The sequence below is a fragment of the Hypomesus transpacificus genome, chromosome 3, assembly GCF_021917145.1.
Source record: "Hypomesus transpacificus isolate Combined female chromosome 3, fHypTra1, whole genome shotgun sequence".
Classification (NCBI taxonomy): domain Eukaryota; kingdom Metazoa; phylum Chordata; class Actinopteri; order Osmeriformes; family Osmeridae; genus Hypomesus; species Hypomesus transpacificus.
Window position 1 is genome coordinate 8,276,412 of NC_061062.1, and position 25,907 is coordinate 8,302,318.

The 25,907-nt window shown below is 43.1% G+C and overlaps 1 protein-coding gene across 2 annotated transcripts in view; it reads left to right on the plus strand.

Annotated features, from left to right (window-relative positions):
• Positions 1-25,907, plus strand: part of LOC124466466 (neurexin-3a-beta-like) — an 81,816-nt gene that overhangs the window by 13,079 nt on the left and 42,830 nt on the right. For both annotated transcript variants that reach the window (XM_047018344.1, XM_047018345.1), the window contains exon 2: positions 16,474-16,655. In XM_047018344.1, coding sequence (XP_046874300.1) covers positions 16,474-16,655 — 182 coding nt within the window. The remainder of the gene's footprint in view (positions 1-16,473; positions 16,656-25,907) is intronic.

Genomic DNA, 25,907 nt, shown 5'->3' on the forward strand with positions numbered 1-25,907 from the left:
GAAAAAGACTACTTTGGATAAAGCTCGAATCAGAAATGGAAAGGCATGGCGGGAAATACCAAATTCAACTTTACATCAGTCAGCTTGTCAGCAGTAAAAAGAATATCCACACAAAGCAAAAGACTTAGACTGCACAGGCCTCAAAGGCCAATCAGCAGAACTCTTGGTCTGTCCAACCACGCTCGCATGCGTGGAACACACACACACACACAGACTCGCACGCAGACACATACATGTACAAACACAAACACACATTTGGTCACCCATGTCTGCCTTGACACAGACATGCCCTTGAGTCCCAGAAGCCGGGTCTCACCTCTAAGAGACTCAGCCGGGTCTCACCTCTAAGAGACTCCAGTCTGTGCCAGTTTAAGCCACATATCATGATTACCGCGTGTCAAGGGGGACTGATCAAGACAAAGCATCTCACCATCCATCTTGATTTGACGCTTTGATCTCAGGCACCTGCGTTAAATTGAGCCTGACTGCCTTTTCTTAATAGTTCCTTCTTCCTCTTTTAGATGTTGTCAGAAGCGACGCTGACATATTGTCTTCATGCTTGTTTTGTGCTTTTAGCTATAGCATGGATGTGTCCAATTACAAAGACAGACTGTCTGTTAGCATTCTTTTTCTTTTTTTGCGGTTCTTCCCTACTTCCATCGGCACACTTCTTTCGACATAAGTCGGCCATTTCACGGCTTCTGACTTCAATGTTGGCGCTCTTGTAGCCGTGTAATAAGTGTCTTACCTGTCTGGTTTTCCGGACTTCTACTCCCATCATGCCCTGGAAGGCTTTCAGAGAGCCGAAGTGGTATAGGCTACATTGGAAGTGTTGCAATGTTGACATACAGAATGAAACACAAATCTTTACAAGAAATATGGGGGGATTTTGTGAAAAGGTCAACTCGTATATGTGACTGGGGTTGTGAAAGGACAAGTACACTGAACCGAACCCAATTGCTTGAGTGTAGCCCACAGACTAAATTTGACAGAGATGGCTGTGAAGCAGAAAGCTCCGGAAATTCCGACCAGTTCTAAATAGAAACCTTTCTGAAGTTGGTAGGTCACATAATGTGATGGCAAGGTTTGAGTCTATGACTGTACACCATGAAGCCAAAGCTACCTCTACATGTTCAGGTGAATGAGAAACTTAACACCAGGCTTCCAATAATTTTGTTCCAAAAGGGCACTCACGTAAAACAAGACGCTATCTTGCCGATACAGTTTACGAGAACTATTCGTTGATGGTTTCAAGCCTCTATGTAATCCCCAAAAGAAGCAAGAGAAATAAGCACAACATGCTTATCTCTTCCTGATCCAGACACAATCCACAATGATCTATCCACAATGGTTCTATTTATTCCTTGTTTGGTTTCCATCTGCACCCCAAGGCATGCAAAAGAGGACGTTTTTCCCTTCTCTCATTATGACACTCCTACCATGTGTAAGCTGTTGTCATTTGCTAATGAATGTGCCATCCAATTACATGTTTTGGCACTGAACATAGGGAGAAAAGGATTATTTCACTGGGCAAATCTTTGAAAGTATCTTTGGTGCAAAAAAGAGAAGCTACTGTTTGGTATCAGGGTCGTGCTAGCTTAGCCTCCCTTGCTCCGGGGGTGGATCTGCTCTGAAAAAAGAAAAAGCACCACAGGTGGGCTGCAAAACAGGACAGCTGCTAAGGTTTCATTTTAAAACACACCGTTTTTCAAGGTTCATTTTCCGATAATGGTTTTCCGAAGCTGTGGGAGAACGAGAATCATTTAGCATGTTTCACCCTGACATGCACCAGCCGTGCTGCAGGAGCCAGAGGGGCCATGGAAGTGACTAAGCAATGAACCACAAAGCCTTAGAGCGAAGACTTGCAAACTGTCACACATCTTGATACCAAAACATCATGGCTTCATGACAGTGGAATTTCAACTTAAGTATGTTCTGTTTGATATAGAGGAGGATCTTATCCCGCTAACTAGAAGCTGCTACTATTACTGTTGAGCCAAGTTGTTCATACCCTTGACACAAAAGGTTACGGTTCCCATTCTGCATCAAATTTCCAACATGGATTCTGTTCTGTTTCTGTTTCCTTCATGTATCCACTTCTCAAATAAGGATTTTAGATACATATTGTAGGAGGACATGGAAAACAAGCCGGCCCTGAAATATACCCCCATGTAATTTATGTTCTGTACAACCCAAATGTCTCAAATGATTATTTATGTATATTGAGGGGACTAGTATGAGTAACCAGAGTATGTTTCATGCATGTGGCACTTTTCTAGTCAGAGTTAGAAGGGGGTGAATTGCATTTACATCAAATGGAAAACAAGGCCTGCCATGAAATGCTCTCCACTTGCATATGCTTCTTCCCTTTTACCTCAACATCAGGTACATTTAATACGAGTTTGTTTAGGTTTGACAGGCCTGAAAACAACATAGTCCATGGTAGGTGGAGGATTATTATTTTTCTGTTTATTTCATTGACTGAAACAATAAGTAACAGTAAGTTGTCAAACTATGGTACAGGAAGTAACAGTTAAATATTATTACTTAAACAGCAATAATATTTTCTCCTATAGTTAAAAGAAGAATACTTAAAAGAAGAATGGTTAGCCTACACCGTTTATGGATCGTAGCAAAATGTATACACACAGTAAATAATAATAATATAAGTGTGTGTATAGCCCTGCCACATGCAGGTGGTTGAGCTACTGGAAACGGGGAGATTTAAATCAATGAAATCCCTTAAATTAGTTACAGTTAGTCGTTATGGCATTTTGAGTTATACATTTCTTGGCATGACTTTACACAGTTGCATATGGAAACAATTATTATTATTCCAGTGTGCATTTTTTTTAAATGATCATTAGTACAAACACCTTGAAGAATCCTACTGAATGAGACCTTTTGCCTTACTGAAGTATTTTCTGTCTAATCCTGTCATCAATCGCTCACAGTTCCCCTTGCCTAAAGAATAACAACACACCTGTTAACCTCAAAGGAGCAGTGGCCACGTGTGAACATTTCCTGGAAGCCGCCACTCTGTCAGAGAGACTGCAGTGGCCCGAAGCACTCAGGCCAAAGCGCTACTTTTCCCTGTCAGCAAACGTGTCGAGTGTGACAGGTCAATGGAGTGACAGCCTACATGTCCCGATGGGCCAAAATGGCCGAATCAGCTATATCATGTCCTTCACTTTCAGTTCCATCACTTGTCGACTGTAGATATGTACTGGTGCATTTGGAAGAGGTGTTCAGCTTTTAGCCGCTACACACCTGAAGGACAGCAGCTGATACATTCGGAGTCCATTGACAAAAGCAATGACCATGAAAAAGGGTTGTTGCAGAAAATGAAAAACACTTTCAAACTAATATTGCAGTAACGATCTATATTGATCAAACGGAGAGAGTGTCATATCCCTCAGAGATAAAACGGTCTCTAGGCATTGTAGGATATTTTTGTCAAAAGGATTTCGGGTAAAAAACAGTCGGCATGGAATATCTTTCAGAATCAAGGCAATTTGATGGTTTATTCAGCAATGCAGCAGTTGATACAGGAATACATAAATAGCAAGAGACTTCTAGAATCCAACACATTATATAGTAAATAATAAGGGAAGTCCCCCACCCTCCATAATTCTCCCAAGTTTTCCCATACTTTAACCTTTCAATGAGGCCGCAATGTGTACCCACGCACCATCTACGGTCTACAGTCAGCTTGACCTGTTCTCCCTGTTCTCTTTTACCTCCAGAGGAGGACACTGATTCTCCGAAAAGGAGAACTAGCTTATCTTCTTGGCCTTCGTTCCATGGGTTTCTTCTTCTAAACTTTGGCAACACCCCTCGTTCTTATCCCCTGAGTGTGATGATTCTTATTATCTACGAGATTTCCCATGAGAAGTGTAAACAGATTACACCCCCTCAGATAATGGGGCGTAGTGCTCGACTCTCCCTTCCTTGTAGGGACATGCTGCGTTCTAACCTCTAGCCTGCATAATCAATCAATGCTACGCTTCTACAGCATGGGGATTTTAGTTGATCTCATCACTGTCCAGAACAGCTTTGACTCTGTATTAGGGCAACACAAATCGATAACCTTTTCAGAAACCCCCCGTTGCTAGGAAAACAAACAGGAGACACAGTCACACACAGTCTGATGTGTCTCTATATGATATGCAGAACAGGGTTACTTAGTTTGTTTAGGCTATGTGAGTAACAGTCCAGTGGCTGAATTGATGAACACAATGGGTGCTGGGATGAGAAAGCCGGCTGCTCTTGGTGTTTTCTTGTACTGCTTGATGTTTGTACTGGCTCTGTCACTGTCTTATCTACAGGCAACCACAACACCTAGCTAGGTTTGGACTACGAATGGTTTTGGAGCTGCGGGGGTTCTATCTCCCGGCATGACTCACTGTTGATGCGGATTCCCTGGTGCTCTCTGTCTTGTTCCTTCTTGTCTTGCCTTCCTTCAGTTTGCCCCCAAAAAAAGAAGAGATTTCGCCACCGTTCCCCTCCCTATTTCACATAGACTCTCTCCCCACTCTCTCCCTTTCTGCTCTCTTCTGTTTGCCATTTGTCATCTAGGTTGTCTTATCAGTTGAAGAGGCATATTTTGTTTGGTTATAGCAATATACCATCCTCCTGTTTTTAACCAGTCACTCGGATCATATTGACGGTTGAACTATTCACAGCTGAGCGCACCGCAGCGTCCACTGAACCGCACCGGCATTGTTTTGGTGTGCTTTTCCATTTCCCATTGAAGTGGCTGAAATCACGGCATGACCAATGATGCGTTGTTATGTCCTTGTTAAAGGTGGTAGTCACATTGGCTACAAACACGGTTTGTGTGTGTGTGTGTGTGTGTGTGTGTGTGGAGAAGGAAAGGGTGTGAAGGTATATTTAGGGTTACACACTGTAGGTGTGTCTGTTGCGGGCCTCTTTTCAGCCTCTCCAGTCTTCCTCTCTCTCTCCTTCACCTTGGCTGTTCCTTCATCTTACATCTCTCTGTCTCTCTCACACCATGTTCATCTCCAGGAGACCATGATTCAGTTTTCACTGGAATGGGATACACACGCACATGGCTTTGGAAGATGGATGTAGAGGCACACCCATAACTGACTTATTCAGTTCAGACGGGTTGTGTGACTGATGATGTCATAAATCCAAGTGAATTGAATAAAGGTGAGTCCTCAACGCGAGTGTGTTGGGTGTTGTTGGGAAAGGACATGCCTCATTTCGGCAGACTGCCCGTTTCTCTCTCTCTCTCTCTCTCTCTCTCTCTCTCTCTCTCTCTCTCTCTCCCTCCCTCTCTCTCTCTCTCTCTCTCTCTCTCTCTCTCTCTGTCTCTCTCCCTCTCACTCTCTCTCTCTCTCTGTATCTCTCTCCCTCTCTCTCTCTCTCTCTCTCTGTATCTCTCTCTCTATATCTCTCTCACTCACTGACACACAGTCACAAACACACACCCACTCTTTTCCTCCCTCTGTATTTCTGCAAATGGAAATGGGTATTTCTGGGTTGTTTACTAACTTTGCTGGGCCAATGTTTAGCAAAGTTCATAAACAAGTTAATAAACAAGTCTATTATAAACTTGTGAGAAGACACTTTGCATTAGGTGTCGCTCATTTTCCAGATTTATTGGTATCCAAACTTATGTTTTTTTTTGTATGCGGGCAATTGTATGTCATGTTTGCCATTTTACACTGATTAACTCTATGCCTTTGGTATGTTCTCTGCCTTTATCAAAAATACACTAGTCAGTGATTCAATTTGTTTGTATCCTTTGGCTGGGTGACGGTTTGTGATGTTGAAAGACCAGAAACCCTCAGTGATCCCAAAACGTCGCTAATGATATGTTCACGAGCATAAAAAAGATATTCATGTGATTAAATGAAACTTGAGAAGCAAATAAAAAAGTATAAAACTCTTGGTGATAAAGGCTTACATGGACCTCTCTTTTTTGATAAACTAAAATGTTAAAAATTGCTAAGCGACTTATTATTGTGTTAAACAAAACTTAGAACTTGTCTCATTAAATGCAATGTCTGTCTCTACAACAAGATGATGTAAGAGGATTATACAACTCGTGTCTACTCGTTTGATGAAGAAGCTCCAATCACAATCACAGGATTTGGAGAGTGTGGAAATTAATGCTAATGAGAACTTTATCAAAGCCCAGTTTAAACCAGACACTTTAGAGGTTTATTTTAACAATCAAGATAAAAATCATCTTTAATAAAGATTTAGCAGCAGATGGTGTGTTATAGAATAGTTATCTATCAAGTATAGGACACATTCAACCAAGGTCTGGTGAGAATCTTTCATTACCGTATAGGAAAACAATTTCAACATCGAAATGTATTTAAAACAACTATTTTACACTACGCAGCAATTTCACACTATGCAGCTTTTATGAACTGCTAATTTTGCATTTTAGACAGTGAGTTTACAGCGGACTATCAATCATGATATACTCCGGCCTTGTCCGTCCCTAACCCTGAATTACACACTCAAAGGCGTGTGTTCACGCTTGATTTCCTAGTAATGAGGAAACACTTTCCTTATAACCCAGATCCAAAGGCCTCGTGGATTGCCCATCCCATTGCATTGATGTGAAAATTTCACTCTGAACGTACCTCAGCTCTGGACATGTTTTTTTTTACGCCTGCCATGTTTGGAATCCACACCACCACAGACACAATCGACTACAACATCGGACCCACCTCATACTCGCACACGCATGCACGCGCCCAGGTATAGACACGCACACTCACACACACCGAAAAACACGACCATCCATGTATGTAATCAGTTCACCGAGTGCCACTTTGTACGCTGACAGTTATTTATGCACTGAGTGATGGAGAATTAACAATGTCACTCGTAGCATGGTACACGGACACACGCAACACGCAGCACGCAGTTCATCATGTATCATCACATCCACATTCTTTTGTCTTGCGTGTGGTGAATCTTTGTCATGTGAGCACACACAAGGACATCCTTTGGTGACGTTTTTTCTTCTTCTCCAGTGTGCAATGTTCTACACAAAACAAAGGATAAGAGTCACTTGCGCCAAAACCAGACTTGCTTTCCGGTCTGACTTCCATGCGGAAAAGCTCCATGAACCCATCAGATTTTGTGTGCTTGTTTGTTTGATAGATGTAGCCTTCTGACTTGTCCCAAAAAAGCCTTGTGTCACAAAGTCAATGTATTCTTCACAGTCAAACGCACTGCCTGCAGTTTCCTCCCTCCCAGATGGATTCCTTGTGCAACTCTGTTTTTTCCCCTTCTTTCATGTGCAATTGCAAGCCGCCGTCCCTCCTTTCTTTAATTTCTCATCCATTTCTTCTAAGCACAGCTTCAAAGGGAGAAGGGGTTTAGGAGAGTGACTGCTTTCACACAAGAGAAGGAAGAGGGAGAGAGGATAAAGAGACTGAGGGGGAAAAAAGAATGAGGGAAGAGTAGCAGGCTGGCATCACAAACACTAACACTGAAACACTGTCTCTCTCTCTCTTTCTTTCTCTCTCTCTCTCTCTCTCTCTCTCTCTCTCTCTCTCTCTCTCTCTCTCTCTCTCTCTCTCTCTCTCTCTCTCCCTCTCTCTCTCTTCTCTCTCTCTCTCTCTCTCTCTCTCTCTCTCTCTGTCTCACACACACACACACAAACACTAACACTGAAACACTCTCTCTCTCTAACACACACACAAACACTAACACAGAAACACTGTCTCTCACACACACACGTGATACAACTAACTGGCACATTAACGCTAAATACACACACAAACACCCACTCAAATACAGACACATACACATGCAGGTGTGGTCACACACTGCGGCAGTGGAGTTATTGTTGTTTAACCGAGCGGAGGCCCCGACACAAAGACCAGCACTATCAGGGGCTCACACACAGCACCTGCTCTCTTTCCTTCTTCTCTTTCATTCTCTCTTTTCTTCCCCTCCTTCCTTTTCTCTCCCTCCCTCCCTCCCTCTCTCTCTCTCTCTCTCTCTCTCTATTTTTCTCTTTTGCTTGACAGAGAGCATCCTACCCGTAATGCCAAGATGACAGAAACTGTGGGTAGGTGTGCGTTTTGTGTGTGCCTGTTTGCAGGGGACAATACTGGCAGCACACGCACAAGAACACACACCAACAACACAACCGTTTATCTGTCTCTCTGCGACAGCCCTGACTTCCCAGCACCTGGTCCCCGTATTATCAAACGGAAAACGTCAAGATAAGCCGGCTCAAAGGAACTCTTGGAGCAGTGACTATGCAGCCCGGGCACCAGTGTCGTGTGGGCCCCCCCTTCCCTGTGGCTCGTTGCACTGCAGGAACCCCATCTCCGAAGCATTGGAACACAGGAGAGAAAAGACACCCCGTTTCCCTGCGGAGATAAACATCAGGCAGCCTCATACCAGCCCTCTGATCCACAACACTGAGCCCAACATACTCTGAATAAAGGGAGAGGAGACATTTTGAGAGAGAGAGGAAAAGGCAGGGAGAGACGGATGGGGGTGGGGGGGGAGGTATGGTGAGTGACTCAGACAGCGCGGGGATTATACTATCCCAAGCGCTTTGTATTATCGCTCTCTCTCTTTCTACCACTATCTCTTTATCTATCTTTAACTTTCTCTAAATATCTCCCTCTGTGCTTCTTTGTCTTTCTGAATGTTGCCGTCCTAGACAGACTCTGCCCCAATTACTAATTCTGCTAAGAGGTGGATTTAATGTTGTCTATTTATTTTGCAATAAGCTGACTCGAACACTGGAACAGCCTGTGTAGGTTTCAACTGGTGCGAAATGACAGATTTGCATTTGGTTGCATTGTCCTGACTGACCTTTCAGTCCAACCAGTTCTCCGACACACACACACACTCTCTGACCAACACACACAGACCCACACACGCATGGCGATTCTACTGGATATAGATATGAACTTTCATGTGTTTGTGTGTGAATGACAAATGTGTTTGTATGTGCTACATGCTGTGTAGTGAGACTACTTGCACAGTCCTTCTAATAACACTGCAAACCCAGAGTAATGAGGATTTATTGGTCAATTGCAGATAGATCCAAGGAGATAGACATTAAGTTGACACATACAGTACTGTACATGCACCCCACTGAATGAAATAAAATCCATTTTGCTACAGCAGTAATGGCTAGCCCAATCCCCCTCTTTTGGTGGAATAGTACTTTTTCATATAACGAGTTCTCCAAGATGAAAGGCATTATTTCCTTTTGAGTTGACTCATTTTTACATGTCTTATTATCATCTGTTTGACGGTACGACAGCTCTATCCGTTGTGTCCTCGGTTGCCATACAATACGTCCCTTAAAAAAAAAAAGGCGTCCTAAATCAAAGCGCCGTGTATAATCACCGCTTGAAATTGACACACTTAAAAGAAGCAGGGTCGCACCTTTTACAAAAGGTCTGCTAGTAATTTGAGAGTTTGGTCTTGATATGACGTCAAATTATAGGCAAGTAGCGCGCGTTAGTGTAAAAGTAGAAATAATGGTCTATTATCGAGGGTGGACAATCAGTGTCACACAGAGAGTAGGAGTAGCGTTATCAGACAGAAAGCTTGGTCGTAGTTGTTGCCTGCCTTTTGTCTGCGGTAGGAAATGAGCCAGACTTGAGTTAGCTCTGATTTGCTGTTTCTATTGTGGCGCAAAATGGAGTAGGCCTACTGCTTATCTCTCAAGTGAGTATAAGCGTAGTTTCGTAACTTTTTGAGGTGTTTCGCAATAGGCCTACTGTTAGGATTTGGGAATATTCTTCATAATTCTTGCAGAAATGCAGCATCGTTTCATGTGACAGAGGTTCGCTGAGGTTCACTGTGTACATGGATACAGCTCGAATATTCATCAGTCAGCTAGATGGGGAACATTTAGAAAAAAGTAATGAGCTCTTCCACCTTCTCTATCTCTGTCCCACAGTCTATCTACCTAACTAAAGTAAGACCCGCAAATCCACAACACAGAAGGCTTTTTTTTGTCAGTTGCCTGTGAGGTGTGAGTAAGTTCATCGGTTCAGGCGGTATCTCCACTCGTGCACTCCTCTCCCGCCATCATCGGAAAATCGTTTTCCGTTTGACGGCTCCCTCTGAAAAGAAGCCATTCTCCCTGCACCCTGGAACGTCGACCTTCCCCGTCACTCTCAATTTCCGAGGAGATAGGATTGAACTCGCTGTGCTCCGTTAATTATCCCAAACTACTGCGACTAGTCCGGTTGCTTTCTGCCGCTGGACTTCATTCGTAGAGGAGAAGTCCAGGAAAAGGCTCCTTTCCTCTCAGCCTCGTTTTTCTCACTCCGTCACATTCTGTAAACAGGATTCAAACCCTTGAACCGTAGATGAACAGGTTCACCCAAATGTACAGACACTGCAAGTGGAGAATTAGAACTGAACCCCTTAGCCTTAAAAAAAGGGTTGAGTCTATGGCCTTACTGTGTGTCAACAGACATTCTTTACAGTGACTAGATGGGAGATGAGAATTCATGGCCTCTCAAAAAGGAATGAATGATTGTCAAGAAATGTTTGTGTGAGAGTTTTGTGAGAAGGTTATATTTGAAGAGGTAGGCCCTACATGCTATTGAAATACACTTCTCTATTAGGGGCCCATATAGCCTACACACTTTTTTATACTACGGCTAATTGAATGCTAATTCTCACCGTTTAGGTTAAATATGTTATTGTTTGCCATAGAGAGTTTGCCATATATTAATTGTTGAAATGAGTAGAACATCGAATCTACCACCTCCTAACAGGTTCATAGCACCTCTCCTAACAGCAGTGTACCCAGAATTGCATTCCCTAGGAAGAAACTGCTGACAGTTTTTCTCTCTCTTAAAATAAACTGGCTCCAGCTGCCTCAAAATGGACGCCACAGCCCATTTGAAGCCACCTATTGTTGATTAGACACGGAAAGCATGACAGCAGCAGTTCTACAGTCCCAGGGCAAACCTGACTTCAGTGGGGAAGCCAGTAAACAGCACATTGTGCCGTAGCCTATGCCATCATCACAGTCTTTCTCATCTTCCCTCAACCCTAGTTCTGGCGGCCATTTTGTGCAGATGGCAAGGCAAGCTGTTGGGCTGGACAATTTGTAAACAATAGAAAAGGCACCCAGCTGATCAAGCGGTATGAGAGACTGGCACAGCTTGGGCTTGTGTCTCAAGGATTCCTTTGTCACTTAGCAAGGCTTTGAATCAACCATTACATAACCATTACATAACCGGTTAAGTTTACGGTCAAGTATCGCCATAGCAATTCAAGTAATAGTCCTAGCAGTCCTAGCATTTACAGGTACATTTGAGGTTCAGTTTCATAGGACAGAACTACCTTGACCTCTGCTTCAGTAAAAAAAGAGATCAATCATTTTAATTGATTTTGAAAAACAGGTGCATTGCATGAAAGAGAAAAACGTGTCGTCCTTTTAAAGAGCATGACTTTACAAATTAATATTATTGGAGATAAGAAACTGGAAAGACCAGTCCATGTCTTCTGCTGGCGCTCTGATTTACCTCAAAGGACAAACCGAAATTTTGTTTTTGTCTGTCACATACACGTCACACCCTGTAACTATTACGTATAATTGGCACTACTGGTGATAGACGGCCTATGCAAGGTAATAGATGACAGGTTTGTGTCTGTCTCTAACAAACACAGTCTCTGTCATACACTAAACCTCCTTCCAGAGGGTAAACACACCCCTGGAAACCAGCGGCACCGTTTCTTTGAAAAGTATGTTCTTCTGAGGTCTTGAGGTGGTGTCTGAAAAACTGCTCTATCAAAATCCTATCTCCACTCTCAGCCTCCCTGGTTTATCTCGTTTTCTATCACCTCTGATGCTACATTGCCGTGGTGACACATTTGGTATTGCTTTAGGGCTGCCTCCTCATTCTCCAACAACCCCCCCCCCCCCCCCCCCCCCCCCCCCGCCTTGCTTTCACCATCTATTTTGAGCTTGTATTTAAAGAAGCTACAGAATCTACAATAGCATTGTTTGGGGGAAAGTGTCAACAATAGTTGGGGGTTTAGCTTCTATTTATGTATATTTATCCAAACAAACGACAGAAGATTGGGGTTAACGTTGATTGCATCAATACCTAACTGTTCATTCAGGAAAGGAAGATTACTTCTATGGAAAAACAAGTCCAATTGCATTGCATTCCTTCTTCCCTGGATTGAACACCTGGAAATTGTTCGGATTATGAAAACACATGCATCATTATCCAGCATAGCTTTGCAGTACAACTGCCGTTCTTTTCCTTTCTGTGTCTGTGTCTAATTGACCTCATTTCCAAGGCGTCAGTGTCCCTGTAATCATGTTAACTGCTGATTCATTTCAAATGGCTGACCGTACAACAGCAGTGTCGGCTACAGGCGTGTCATTTTGTCGCTGTCTCCCTCCCCGTCTGTCTCTACTTCGAAACTCTTCTTCCCGACCATCTCTTGTGCCACTCTCAACTCTCTCCCTCTTAAACTCCCACTCCAATCAGTCTCTTATCTAAGGAGTGCAGGAATCCAATTGCTCAGCTGATAGATGTCAAACCTCGAGACTCCTGCTACACTTCTGCTACACTCTCGAGATCATCCCTTAAGGGGGCATGAACTGCTTAAAGCCTTCCATCGTGGATACTACAGGAATGCGGAATGTAGTGTGTGTGTGGGGGGGTGTGTGTGTATCCATCTACTATCCATGGGAAATGAGTGGCGCAGAGGGGGTCGGTACATCTGATATTATCCGGTTCAAAGCGGACCACCGCACGTTCTCATATTGCATGCATGGTGTTGCGGTGATCCAGCCTAGCTATGTGTGTTATTTACACGCCGAGAAAATTCGGAGAAACGGGGAAATCGTATCATGTGATGTTCAAGTGGATGGATGCTCTATTTTTGCCTGTGGCTTGAACTTTAGGTTGAAGTTCCAGGAAGAAGGAGGGGCCTAGTAATGCTTTGATTCCCTTAAATCGCTCTCCAGGGCTTCCTTACGGCACCAGTCCACCATCTTGTTTCCCACTCTGATTAAAGAATGTTTCCTATCTTTGGCCATATTTTGCATTGGTTTTACAACCTTGCAAATGCAGACCATTCCGTGAGATACATTGGCTTTCATGCAACATTTTTGGGCTCCTACAACTTTTACAAGTGACGATAAGCCAAACATTTTTCACCCTGCTCATTTATAGCCTTCCCACCTCAGAGTGCTGTGAGGGAAGGCATGGCTGAGGTTGTCGACAGCGCAAATTACAGTAATGCAAAACATTCACCTTGTGTCTTTAGTTTTTTATTTCTCCAAGTTTTGTCTTCTTCTGACTTCTTGTCAGGCTGTGATCCCCATTAGTGGTTTGAATATCGAGGTTTACTTAATGCATTAGTATGACTTAATTAGAGGCACACATATCTTTATTTTGAAGAAAAATAATCTTCCATGGAACTATTAGTGCTTCGGGGTATTTCTTAAGATGAAACTGTTAACATTATTCATTTCCTTTGACAGCATGCCCTCTCTTACCTGAAATTCTTTATGAGAAAGGTATTTAAGTCATTAGCATTCACATCAGATGTCGCATTTTCGCTTTCTAATAGCTTTTAAAAGCTTCAGCGCCATTGCGTGTCAATGCTTGTGACTGATTGCTAAAAGAGCCCAGTGTTACTTGGGCACTGATGGTTTGCCTTAATTGAAAAAGTTTTTCACAGTTGGAAATAACTCAAGCTTCCAGTTTAGCTGGGCTTCAAAATCCTAGGTGGATATAGTAGGAATGTGACACACAATATGGAATATTACATGCTGTATTATATTAGCAATAGGGGTGTAACAATATATTGTGGAACAATATATTGCAATACATTTTTACAATGTGTATCGTAGAGTTATGGCAATATTTTTACAATACGACGTCCGTTTGATCCTATTGGTTGAGCTACCAGCACACAACCTACTCTGCACCTGCATCATGCGTGCATTCATTGCATTCACATAAATTGCTTGCTAGTAAATTATTGAAGATGTTAAATGTTTTGCAAATAAATTTGTTAAGTGAATTTCAGTATAATTAAAAATGTTGTTGAAATGTATTGTATTGTACACCCAGTATCGTGATACGTATTGAATCGTGAGCTGAGTGTATCGTTACACCCCTAATCAGCAATACAATTACCATATAGTGTCTCTTTAATACTAGTTCTAATTCACTTTAATCCAGAATCCAAAACAAAAATAGAAATGTGTATACAGGAACCCTACTTAGCATGCAGACGGCAATTTTACATTACTGATGCAGTAAATATACATATACATTTTTTTGTCTTTGTGCACCCTGTATTTATGTAGCATCCTTCATTCTTGTGACATCCAGCCCAGACATCTGCACTAAACCATGTGGCCTTTAGTTGTCGGGGCTGCGCCAAGGCTTTCTCTATTACTAAAACAAACAATATTGTATGTGGTAATTAGCCTGTAATGAGTTTGTCATCCATGAAGCTATTAGCCATGGACAGACCCTCTCACCCCAGAGCTTGGGAGGTCTGTCGCCCCAAGAACTTGGCCACTGGCCAACCCCATCTTGTCATTCTGCTGGCTGGCCCAATGTAAAACCGACTCCGTTTTCTGGGTGGAACTGAAAGAGGATAACAATTGCTTCCATTGCTTCACCCATCAGTTATCCAGCAAATATTTTGCCATTCTTTTGAGGCTTCACCTGTTCTTTCCACTCTCTGAGATAAGTGAATAGATGTAAGCTAATTTCCTCAAACGTGTCATACTTTTTCAGTTTGTGTTGTTTGATTCCATGTAATTGAGTGTAAGTGATTTTTTCCTCAAATGTTTACTTTTCTCATTCTTTCCCTAAACCTCTAAGGTCCTAATTTGACAAGGCTATTCCAGAGCCAAGGGCCTCTTCATTAATTAATTGTGTAATGATTGCATTCATTATTTAGCACTGGAGAGTAACCAAATACCTAATTTGGAAAGAAACTCACTTTTTGATAGTTTTTTATATCGGTTCCAACTCTTGAAGTAATTTTGATTATTGATTTTTCTGACTTACAAACATTGACTCGTTAAGAGAAGCATATATTTATCAATATATAGGAACATACACTAGACTACATATACTTTTGGGGCTTTATTGTGACAGGCTTTATCGTACAACTCTCAAATTACACCAGAACAAAGTTTTTGCAAAGATCTCACTGAGATGAGAAAATACCTTGTTGCCTGATAAAAATAGATATTTTTGTGACCAGAGGAATCTGAGTCAAAACAGTTGCAAGTTGTTCAAATGTATGTCTCCTTTCTCTCAAATGTACACGGTCATGTGAAAAGGTGAAGTGTTGTGAGGGAGCTGAAAGCACCGTGTCCTCCAGGTGTTTCTAGTGGCCATGTTCAAACTCGGGGCCAGATGTTCTACTTGACACAAAACTCGAGGGGACACGACACAGCCAGCTGGCCCTTCGCCTTAGAGCGAAAACACACACACACATACTCACACACACATACGCACACGCACACACACATACTCACGGACAACGCACTGTACTTAAACCCACAATTCCAGTATTTTAGAGCACTCATATTTATAATTGCATTCACATATTACTTATTCATTGATTCAATATTAAAGATGGGGAACATTGTGGATTGGCAAATTTGCTCGTTTTTTGCCTGTGAACTGGATTTCTGCTTTATCCAAAGGCAGTTGGGAGTTATATTTATCGTACAGGTCACAGTGTTTCCCCTTGGTGCTAAAAGGAGAGAATAAGCAGGTGAAATATGATTTTACTGACCCAGGTATGAACATTACACATAAAAACTATTTTGTGACCATATTGTACTAGGCAAGGCTGTGTATGTGTAAGAACAGGCGTATAGTTTAGTTTGGAAAGTTTTTGGCCTACTTGGCCAAACTTGATCAGATGAAGGAGCCATTTTAATTGTTTTTTTTTCCTTTTTTCTTCATACACATTCTTCATCAGTTGCTGATGTTTAATACATGACTGGAGGGCATGGGTGGAGAATTGTTTCCTGTTGCTATTAAAAATGAACAGCGTTTCTGCTTCTGCATTGTCATGTACTAATTTTCTTGTTTGTCCATCAGCACTCTATCCTGCCATCTCTATGTGTGTGTGTGTGTCTGTGTCTGTGTGTCTGTGTGTGTTTGTATGGCACGTGTGCATGCATGTGCATGTGCATACGTGTGTGAATGTGTGCGAGCAAGGAGGCGATACCCATGCTTCTCAAGGGTGAAATCTGATTTGACAGGAAATCAGCCGGCTGGTTGTTCAAGAAAACAAACCACAAAAGACTAACATGGAAGGAAAATACACCAACTCACACCTTTGTCAAACTCTTTGCTGAAGAGAGTATTTTGACAGGTGTCCTTATGTTACCCTCATTTTGACATAACTCTGTCTTCAGCTGTCTCTGTCTCCTGAGCCTCTCAACTCACCTCCTCTGCCTTTCTGTTCTCTCCTCAGCCGGGACAACGTACATTTTTGGGAAAGGAGGAGGGCTGATAACATTCAGGTGGCCGGCCAATGAGAGACCCAGCACCAGGACGGACCGACTGACGGTGGGGTTCAGCACTTCGCTCAAGGATGGGATTTTGGTCAGGATAGACAGCGCCCCCGGCTTGGGAGACTACGTCATGCTACACATCGTAAGTGTTTCACTTTCAATGATTGTAACTTAGATTATTGTTTTTCCCCTCACTCTTTCCTTTTTTTCTTATTTTCAACTTTTTTCCTTCATTCCTTACATTTATATTACATTTACATGTAGTCATTTAGCTGACGCTCTTATCCAGAGCGACTTACAATAAGTCAGTATAGGGACATTCCCCCCGAGGCAAGTAGAGTGAAGTGCCTTGCCCAAGGACACAACGTCATTTGGCACGGCCGGGAATCAACCTGGCAACCTTCAGATTTCTAGTCCATTTCCCTAACCGCTCAGCCACCTGACTCCCTCCCTTCCTTCCTTCCTCCTTTCTTTCTTAATTTCTTACTGTGGATGAAAACAACGTAGTACTGCAGTGCAGTGTTTGCGGATCATGTTGCCATACAGTGTAACAAAGTTCAGTTTCTGTGTTTACCCTGGAGTCAAGCGATGGCTTGCAAACACACGTAATAGGCACGCGCATGACTCAATAGCCCTAGCCCTATGAGTAAGACAATGCTAGTAGGCGTGAATTTACGCTACATGACTGAAGCAGAGAAATGTCTGCGTGTGTCATGACTTACGAGCAACCATTGCAGCAATGGTTTATGATTGTGTGTGTGCGTCAGTGTATGATATATGCCATTATGTTTGTGCATGGATGATAATAGTGCAGCTAGCGTGTACTGTGTGTGTATTCCGTGCCGGTGGTCGTCCTGCTGTTTGCACAGATCCCATCGCATCACACCAGATTCCATCACTGCCTGATCCCAGGCCTTGGGAGTATCTTGGGATCCCTTGGCAGCAATTGACCACACACACGCACACTGCACAGTAATACAAACAGTCACAAGCCCACACATATGCTGAACACTCAAATGTAGATGGCAAGAGCAGATATGCACACAAGGACATGCACAAGTATCAGTCGCTCGAGCGACTGTCCTCAAATATTCAGACTATCACAGATACACAGGAGAATGTTATTTTTTAAAGGACATGTTCTCTTGTTTCTTTGACCAAAAGGCTGTTGTCATGTTCCAACTAATTGGATTTGCACCTAATGAGTGACCTTGTACGGCCCACTGGATAAAGTTTTATGGCGGGAGATGAAGCAGAGAAGTCCTCTAAAGTCTCTGTCTCTCTCTCTTTTTCTCCTCTTCTCTCTCTTTCTCTCTTCATCACTCCCTCTTTTTTCCTCCCTTTCCTCCATCTCTCTCTCTATTTTTCCCCTCTTCTGCTTCCCTCCCTCCATCTGTCCACTGATTTTATTGTGGCTCTTGAGCCCAGTCTGTTGGGAGCCCCCCGGCCCTAACGGGCGGTCAAAGCAATGGCACCACACCAGACCTCCATAAACTCCCTCCCTCACCACTTCACCTCACCCCAAATCGGGGTCTTTTTGCTGGGGAAGGGCAAATGGACACTGCCCCTGCCAAAATTGACTCAAATTTTGGAGGGCGAACTTGCCGTGCAGGGAATTGTGTTGCTCGCATGTCGTTATGGGGAAGGATTGAACTGTTGATGGGTTCCAAATGTGGGCTAACAGCATTTATGTTCATTTTAACTGAGCAAACATTCATAAATCATGTGCATATTTAGAATGGACAGACCCACCATCCCTTCCATTACTCTAGGGATGACTCATACACAAACAGTTTTGGAGTGAAACCACAACCAATTAAATGTGTTTATTTCACTCGAGCAACAAGCAGGTACTCAACAATTCACGCAAACAATGGACAGTACAAACAAAATCGCTCACCTACTCTACCTTAAATAAAACACCACAAATACATCATTTTAATTGTGTTTTCAAAGTAAGCAACAGACTGAGGTTTAGTTCTCTCTGAGCCGAGGGACAAGCTGACTTTGGCCGGGTGGCCGAGAAGTGGAGGGTGGCAAGAAAGAGAGAGCGTGGGAGGAGAGAGGAAAGGCGAGGTGAGCGGCCAGATTGTCACCAATGGCCCCTGTGGGGACTGGAACAGGGTTTGAGCGTTTGCTGGTTCACGGTCGCCCCCCTCTCCCCCTTAGGCTGGGGACTCACGATCCACCACTTTTAAAGGGGAACATCCTTCTTTTTTTCTTTACGGGAGCAGGAGTTTGTAGTAAGGTGGTCAAACACCTTACTGCAAATGTGGTCCCTGAGAAGGCAGGAAGAACAAAATCTGGCGCCTTTCAAACACCTCAGAATGACAGCCTGGTCATCAGGTGAACAGTTCCAGATGAAAAGAGATGTGGTCAGATGAGGATCTAAAATGTGATTGCACAGGCTAGAACAGTGTGTAAACGTAAAAGTATAGCAGCAGAAGGCAGGGTAGCACGCAGTTCCTACATGATGAATTCAGTCAATTAAATCAAGTCAGTTTGTAACTCGGGCCTTTGACACGTAATTAAAAACCCTACTGGCTGTAATGACCTACGGATGGTCATGTTGGTGACCATGTTTCACATACTTTTGAAAAAGTGTTTCTCTCATGGCTACCGCATTTAAAATGAGCGACACATTAGTTACCCCAAGGTTTATTAACAAAGGAGCACTTGTTGGCTCTGGTCAGACTGGAAAGCAATGCCCAAAGAGTCGAATAGGCGAATACTTCCCAACAGAACGAGAAGTCAAACCAGAAATCTATGAGCCCAAATTGAAGGCATTATTAGCCTTCACACCTCATTACAGCAACAGTGGCTCACTGCCGCTCACAAAACTTAGCGAGCCAAAGGCCACATCTATAACGGCTCGGGTCGGAGGAAAGCCGCTGCGCAAGCGGGCGCTGCCTCTCCTCAAGCCGAATCCATCGGCCCTTCCCTCGCACGTCTGAAGATACATCATCACGAGACTGGCCATCCTGCCAAATAGGCCATCTGCTTACCTGCTCCCACTCTGCCAAGGTGTCGTTAGTTGGCAGAAGTCTCTTATGCTCACACCCCTCTCTTTATTTCTCTTACTCTCTCTCTCTCTCTCTCTCTTTCTCTCTCTCTCTCTCTCTCTCTCTCTCTCTCACCCTTTTTTCTCATTTTGCCTTTCTTAACGTACCACCTCTGTCTTTCTCCCAGTCTGCTTCATTGCCTCTTTTAAACCACCAAGACAGCCCCTTATACACCCTCCCACCCCTGCCCGCGTCTCTCCCACCTATCCTTTCCTTCTCTCTACTTCTTCCAGGTGCACGGTCCCAAACATCCACAGTTGTCTATATTTTGGCCAAATCAGTCTTTTTTTTTTTTACTGTTGCCTCTGTTCTTTTCCTCTCTTCTTCCCTCCTCTTCAACTTACAGACTACTAATTGGATGCATTTTCAAACGGAGACCCTTTGAGAAGTATTTAGACACTTTTTTTCTTCCTGTAATCGGCCAGCTGAGATGATCGTACCGCGACACATTGGTTGGGGGGGAAATGCTATTGGTAGTCATGAATGCCTCTGCTCTTTTTCCTGTGCAGCATGATAGGGAGGGTGTGATTAGGATACAAACTAAATGTGTCTACAAATTGCTACCGCTCCCAGAATAGGAAGAGTTGAGCTTTTTGCTCAGGCAGTTGGGTGAAAGAAAATTCCAATCTACCTCTAAGTACAGCTCTTAAAAGGCCATTCTTTTTTCAGCTGTGGCCTGCATCTAGGTATTCAATGAGTATTTCTCTCTTTCGCAATAATCAGTGTTACTAGCAGTCCTTTATTTCGTTTTTTTTTCAGTCTTCCCTTACCTTGGTGGGGTCACATGGTTTGCTTATGCCACAACAACAACACACCTCATTAGCATCAAATGATTGAACTCTTTGAGTGGTGTTCAGCACACCTTTTGTTTACCATCCCCAGCACCGTACAGGGTTCTTCAAACAGTCTAACTCTCTCCGTAAACACTGGTTAACGTTATTGCACACGGCTCCTAAATAGTTGAATCCATTGAAAATGATACAGTCCAATCTGTAGAAATAAGAATCGTTATCTGCTCATTTTGCTCATATTGGCAGCTGGAGGAACACGAAAAGAGTTCAAGTCAAAATAAGCTCGACAATAACATCCATTGGCACTTTGCGCCTTCGAAATGAAATACTAAGGGGGAGAGATCTAAGTGTACAGGAAATCAATAGTGTTGATCTGTTCTAATCAGCCAGGACCATAACTACACTTCGCCTCTTGATTTTCAATCTGCTGGAACACCTCAGCTGTAGAGACATCAATATGCCGATGGGCCTTCTGTCTCTCCAGCTTTCGGCAGGAGAGAAGAGAGAAGTAGCCCAATTACCCTTTGCTCGTTTAATTTCTGTTGTGTTTCATCTAGGGGGGACAAGAGTTGCCATTACACAGGTGTGGGGGTTTGACAGTTCTGTTTGTACTCATCCCGCTGAAAAGAATCTACCTTCATTTGAACACACCTGGTGAACATCCCCTTGTTGCTTTTATCCAGTGGGTTCTGTCGAAGTACTGTTCGTCTGGGATAAATGTTCTTCAAGACCTTACACAGACAATGCTAAGTTGCTCATTTATGCAGTATTCATGGTTGAGTTGTGATTCTGTTCAGTAGCCATACAAACTATTTTTCTTCATTTTACATTCAATAGATTTCTAAGGTGTAGAACTATCTAGAAATAACCCTTATTTTTTAGTGTTCCCCCCCCCCCCAAAAAAGGTGAGTCTTCTGCATTACACAGTAACGGAAGTTTGAATTACATTTGAGGAAGAGAATTTGGTTACAGAATTTACTAGCGTAACAGACATGGACACACCACTATTGGAGCTACGCATGGCCAATGTTTGCCGGCACACTACCTCAGTGTCAAAGCAACCTCAAATATAAGCAGCCTGCTTTCGGTCACGCACAAAACACACGCGGCCTCCTCGACAGAACACCCATAAGCTACAGGTTAAATGCACATGATGCCCAACAAAGACTGAATCAAGTGCTTTCAGAGGGGTTTTCCCTTTTGTGCCTATCCACCCCCATCTCCCACCCCCGACGAATCTGGCTTTAATCTCGATTAACTCTGCTGTATGAATCAATACTTTATGGTTTAATATTACCCACTAATGCTGTTTGAAAATCAGATGTGCCCTGGTGGTGAGTCACCTAATGCATTACAAACACTTTCACATGCAAATATGCTCAAGAACTCCTACACAAATACACACACACATTAACATATAATAGCATACATAATCTTACAGAAACACACATGCACACATGATTAGTAATCATAACGTTCTCGGAATACATGGCTTGGCGCGAGCGATGGGTGTATACGTTATACTCCTTATCATCATTTTTCAAATCATTTCAGGATTTGAGAGCATCTTATTATGTTCTGTATACTATGAAAGACCCCCGACCTTGCACACTAAACACAAACACACACACACAAACCATCCTTACACATCCTAGACTTTGAAAATGGGTTGGGCAAGAGCTTTGTAATGAGATCCCCCTGGGGTATATTTCAGATCTAGAAGTTGTATTCAATTGAACTGGCGGTTTAGAAAAACAAGGATTTTTATTTTTAGTAAAACCAGAGTGGAGATGGAGAGCGAGAGAGATGGAAAAATAGTCATGGCCACAAAGGTCAAGCGCATCGCAGCCTATTGATCGGAAGGTTCCAATTCGGGGGTTTCGGGACAAACTCGGTAAACAGTCTATGAAAAAAGTCTAGGGAGGGGCAAGTGTTCCGGATGGCGTGCCTCAGAGCCAGTTTCAATTGCACTGGCCAATCAATTTCAATCTTTTGTCCCTTCCATCGTGTAGTTTGACTAGCATTGTCTGTTACTTACTGTAAAAGGCAAAACTAAAAATACCATAGGTTCTTTGGTACATTGACATTGTGACAACAGCGTGTCAGACGAAAGCGTACAAACCGACCTTCTGTTGCTGTTGAGGAAGAAAGTGTTTGCTCTGTCTCTTCCTTAGCAGAGTGACTAAATTCAGTTGAGCTCTGGATTTTCATAAGTACAAGCAATCAGCAGATTGGGAGAGAAAACCAAACCTCTGAAAATAAATGACAACACAACACCAGGCTTAGGTCTCCATCATGTCTCTCTCCACTTTGAAGGCCTGAGGACCATCTTTTATAGGGCACAAGAATGTAAACACAAATAGTGACAGTCAGGCAATTATGGGACAACAGTCACAGAGAAAGATTCACAGCTCCCAGCCTGTGACTTCTCTCAGGGCAGAGAAAGATCAGAGCTGGAGCTCTCTCAGTAGCCATCATAAGAGACGTTTGCACAGTACTTTTTTCAGATTGTGGACATCTATTCAGCTTGACACACAATCAACTGTTATCAATAGCAAACTCACATGAGAACATACTAATTAGTGTCCAGCGACTAGTTCGATTGATAAGTGAAGATCATAAGTGCACAGGAAATCCTGTTCCTCGCACGCTGTCTTCTGGGGTTTTACCCCCACGCAAGTCACCTTTATTTGGGTGACATTGCACAAAGAAAAGCTGAGGAGTCAGTGAGTACAGTTTCACACTCCTTCAAAAAGCAGGAGAAAGCTGGAGGAACATCTCACAGGAAGAATTTTTCGACAAAATAAGAAGTCTCTTGAAAGTCAACCGCTGTCTCCCAGGCATCTCACAGGCCAACAAGCACAGCACAACACTGGTCAAAGGAAGCAAGTATCAGTTTTAACTGTGGCGAGAAGACTTGGAGCTGCATGCTTGAGTCGCAGAAAGAAACCCGTAGATAAAATGGCTTAAAAAAGAGGCTGGCCTGTTTCATGAAGCACTAGCAGGAGATGAAAACTGGAAGGTCTTGTCAACAGATGAATTGAATTTGAAGTCTTTGTACAGCGTGGCTGTGACTGACAACAGTCTACAATGAAACACAAAAAAAGGCTCACTGGAAATACTTTTGCCTCTTGCACGAACTGTGAGTAGATGAATAGGGTAGGCCTAAGGTACTGTGTCAATCATAGTGGTGGTACTTGGAGAAACAACTATTCTGGTGGCACACCGTGTAAAAAGTTTGAGAATCACTGCCCTGTGGTAGACACCTAGGTTGGTCAAAGGTTCATCCTACTGCAAGATAATGACCCAAACAATTCCTCCAGGCTGTCAGATATATCTCAGAAGAACAAATTAAGACGGTAGGGTTCATATCAATGTTTGTATGCAGTAGAGAGAGGACAATTACTGTATCTGTATGCAAGGGTATGTGCATATTTGATTCCCTTCGTAGGTGGCACCTTCTTTGGCATAAAGGGTTTGAATGGAAGAGAATCAATGTAGGTACGGGGAGGTCTCGTCTGTCCTCGAGCGAGTATTGTGAAGCCAGAGATTTGGGTCAGAACGACTTCACACACTAGAGAGAGGGGCAAGACCAATTCCAACTAGGTCAGACAAAATTACCTATTCTCAGGAAAAGATGGTGAAAAAGAGATGAAAACTGAAGAGATACAGAGGGAAATCCTGTGAGAGACAGAGATGCCTCAGTTAAAATCCAAAGGATAAGACATGGGTGCTATTTTTACTTATTTTTACCTTCATAGAATCCCAGCACCTTCAAACGCTTCCTTGAACTTCTTCCACTTGCCTCTGAGATCCCTTTCCTGTCCACCTGTCTGCTGTGTCATTCTTACCACTTGATTGACAGATCACACAGAACCTTGTTTACTTTGAGCACCAGAAGTAGTTAAAACAGACCCTAGCAACTTTGAAGACTTCAGTTTAGTCTGTTGTTTTTTCATTTCCAACAATTGTAGTACTAGTTGTAAGATTTTATTCAAGAAACTTTAAGAAGATGTTGTTGTTCTCAGGGAAAAGAAAAAAAGTGTAATCCAAGACAAGATTTTCTGTCATGGATGACAAACCTGTATGAATTGTTTCTGCGTTCTAAGTAGGCCTGAATAGCATTTCCATCATTTCATTCCAATCTGCCCTGACTGTCACACGGTTTTCCTTGATGCTGTCTGGTCCCCCTTCCACTGACACTCTAACTTTCTTCTTGTGTTCTCCCTCCTTCTGCACCTGGACCTTTTACCAGTATGTATTATGGACTTGTGTAAGCAAACTAGTTGCCCCCCCACCTACGCCATCCCACTCCCCTTTATTTTGTCCAACCATACACCCTCAGTGTTCTTATAATGTCTCGGCTGTTGTCTGTTCCTCATTTAAACACATTACAGTACTCCACTCCAGGAGAGCAAATGGTCAAAGGTCATTTGAGCACACTGTTTTAACGGCAACATCGCCGTGACACACACGCCGAGGAACACAGACCAAAACGAAAGGCTATGCAAGAAGACAACGAATGCAGAAAGGACAAACAACACTGTCAATCAACTCCACCCCCCTTTCACCTCCATGATCAGCGGTGCTAACCCATTAGCTAATGTTATTTTGCCTGCCTATGGCCACAATCACCCCCACCACCCCATGAACTCAGTTGGCTTTGTCAGAGACGCTGTGTTTCCACAGCCCCTGTGGATGATACAGGTGGCAATTACTTGATGTGCTCTGAAAGAACAAAAATGAAGGGGGGGGGGCATGTTCGCTGGTAAACTTTGGGACCCTAAAGTGCACTACTCCCGCACAAGGGCCGCCCACTTACAGCCCTATCATGCCTCAGGTGTCATTATGGCTGCCGGGGTAAAAGCAACACACAAAAAATCTGAGTATCATGCTCTGGTTAAGATGACTCTGTGTGTTTTTCTCATGTCAACATATTTTCCACCACCCATCAGCCTCTAACAGCACAAAACTGGAATCTATAAAATCCAAAGTAACAATATTTTGTTGGTTTGGCTAAGTGTCTGTACGTCAAAAATGTGACTGTAAAAGTAGCAAATAGTCGAGATGAGAATACTTTTAATTCATAACATTAGAGTACAATGTTGTCCTAAATATGAAGGGTGCTTCTTCAGTTTAGTCCTACCCTCTCCCCACCTGCCATTGGCTTCCCCTTGATGCTTTACATCTTAAAAAAAAATCTTGCCTTTTTTGTTCTTTTTATCCTACTCACTGTCTCTCTGACTCTCTCTCCCTCTCCTCATCTCGAACTCTTTCTAACTCTCTCTCTCTCTTTCTCCCTCTCTCTCTCCTTTGCTCTGCGTGACTGTCAATCCAGTAAATTCACAGCAGATTAAAACTGCTTGGCATCTGCCTGTGTTTTGCAGTATGTTACCCGCCTTGGCACAAACTGAGCAACAGCGGTAGCAGCAGGAACAGGAACAGCAGCCAGTGAATTAAAAGGCTCGTTCTGCCTCATCAACACGTTTGATATCTTCATAAACCACAGCACAGACGCCAGGAACTCCTGGAACACCCTTG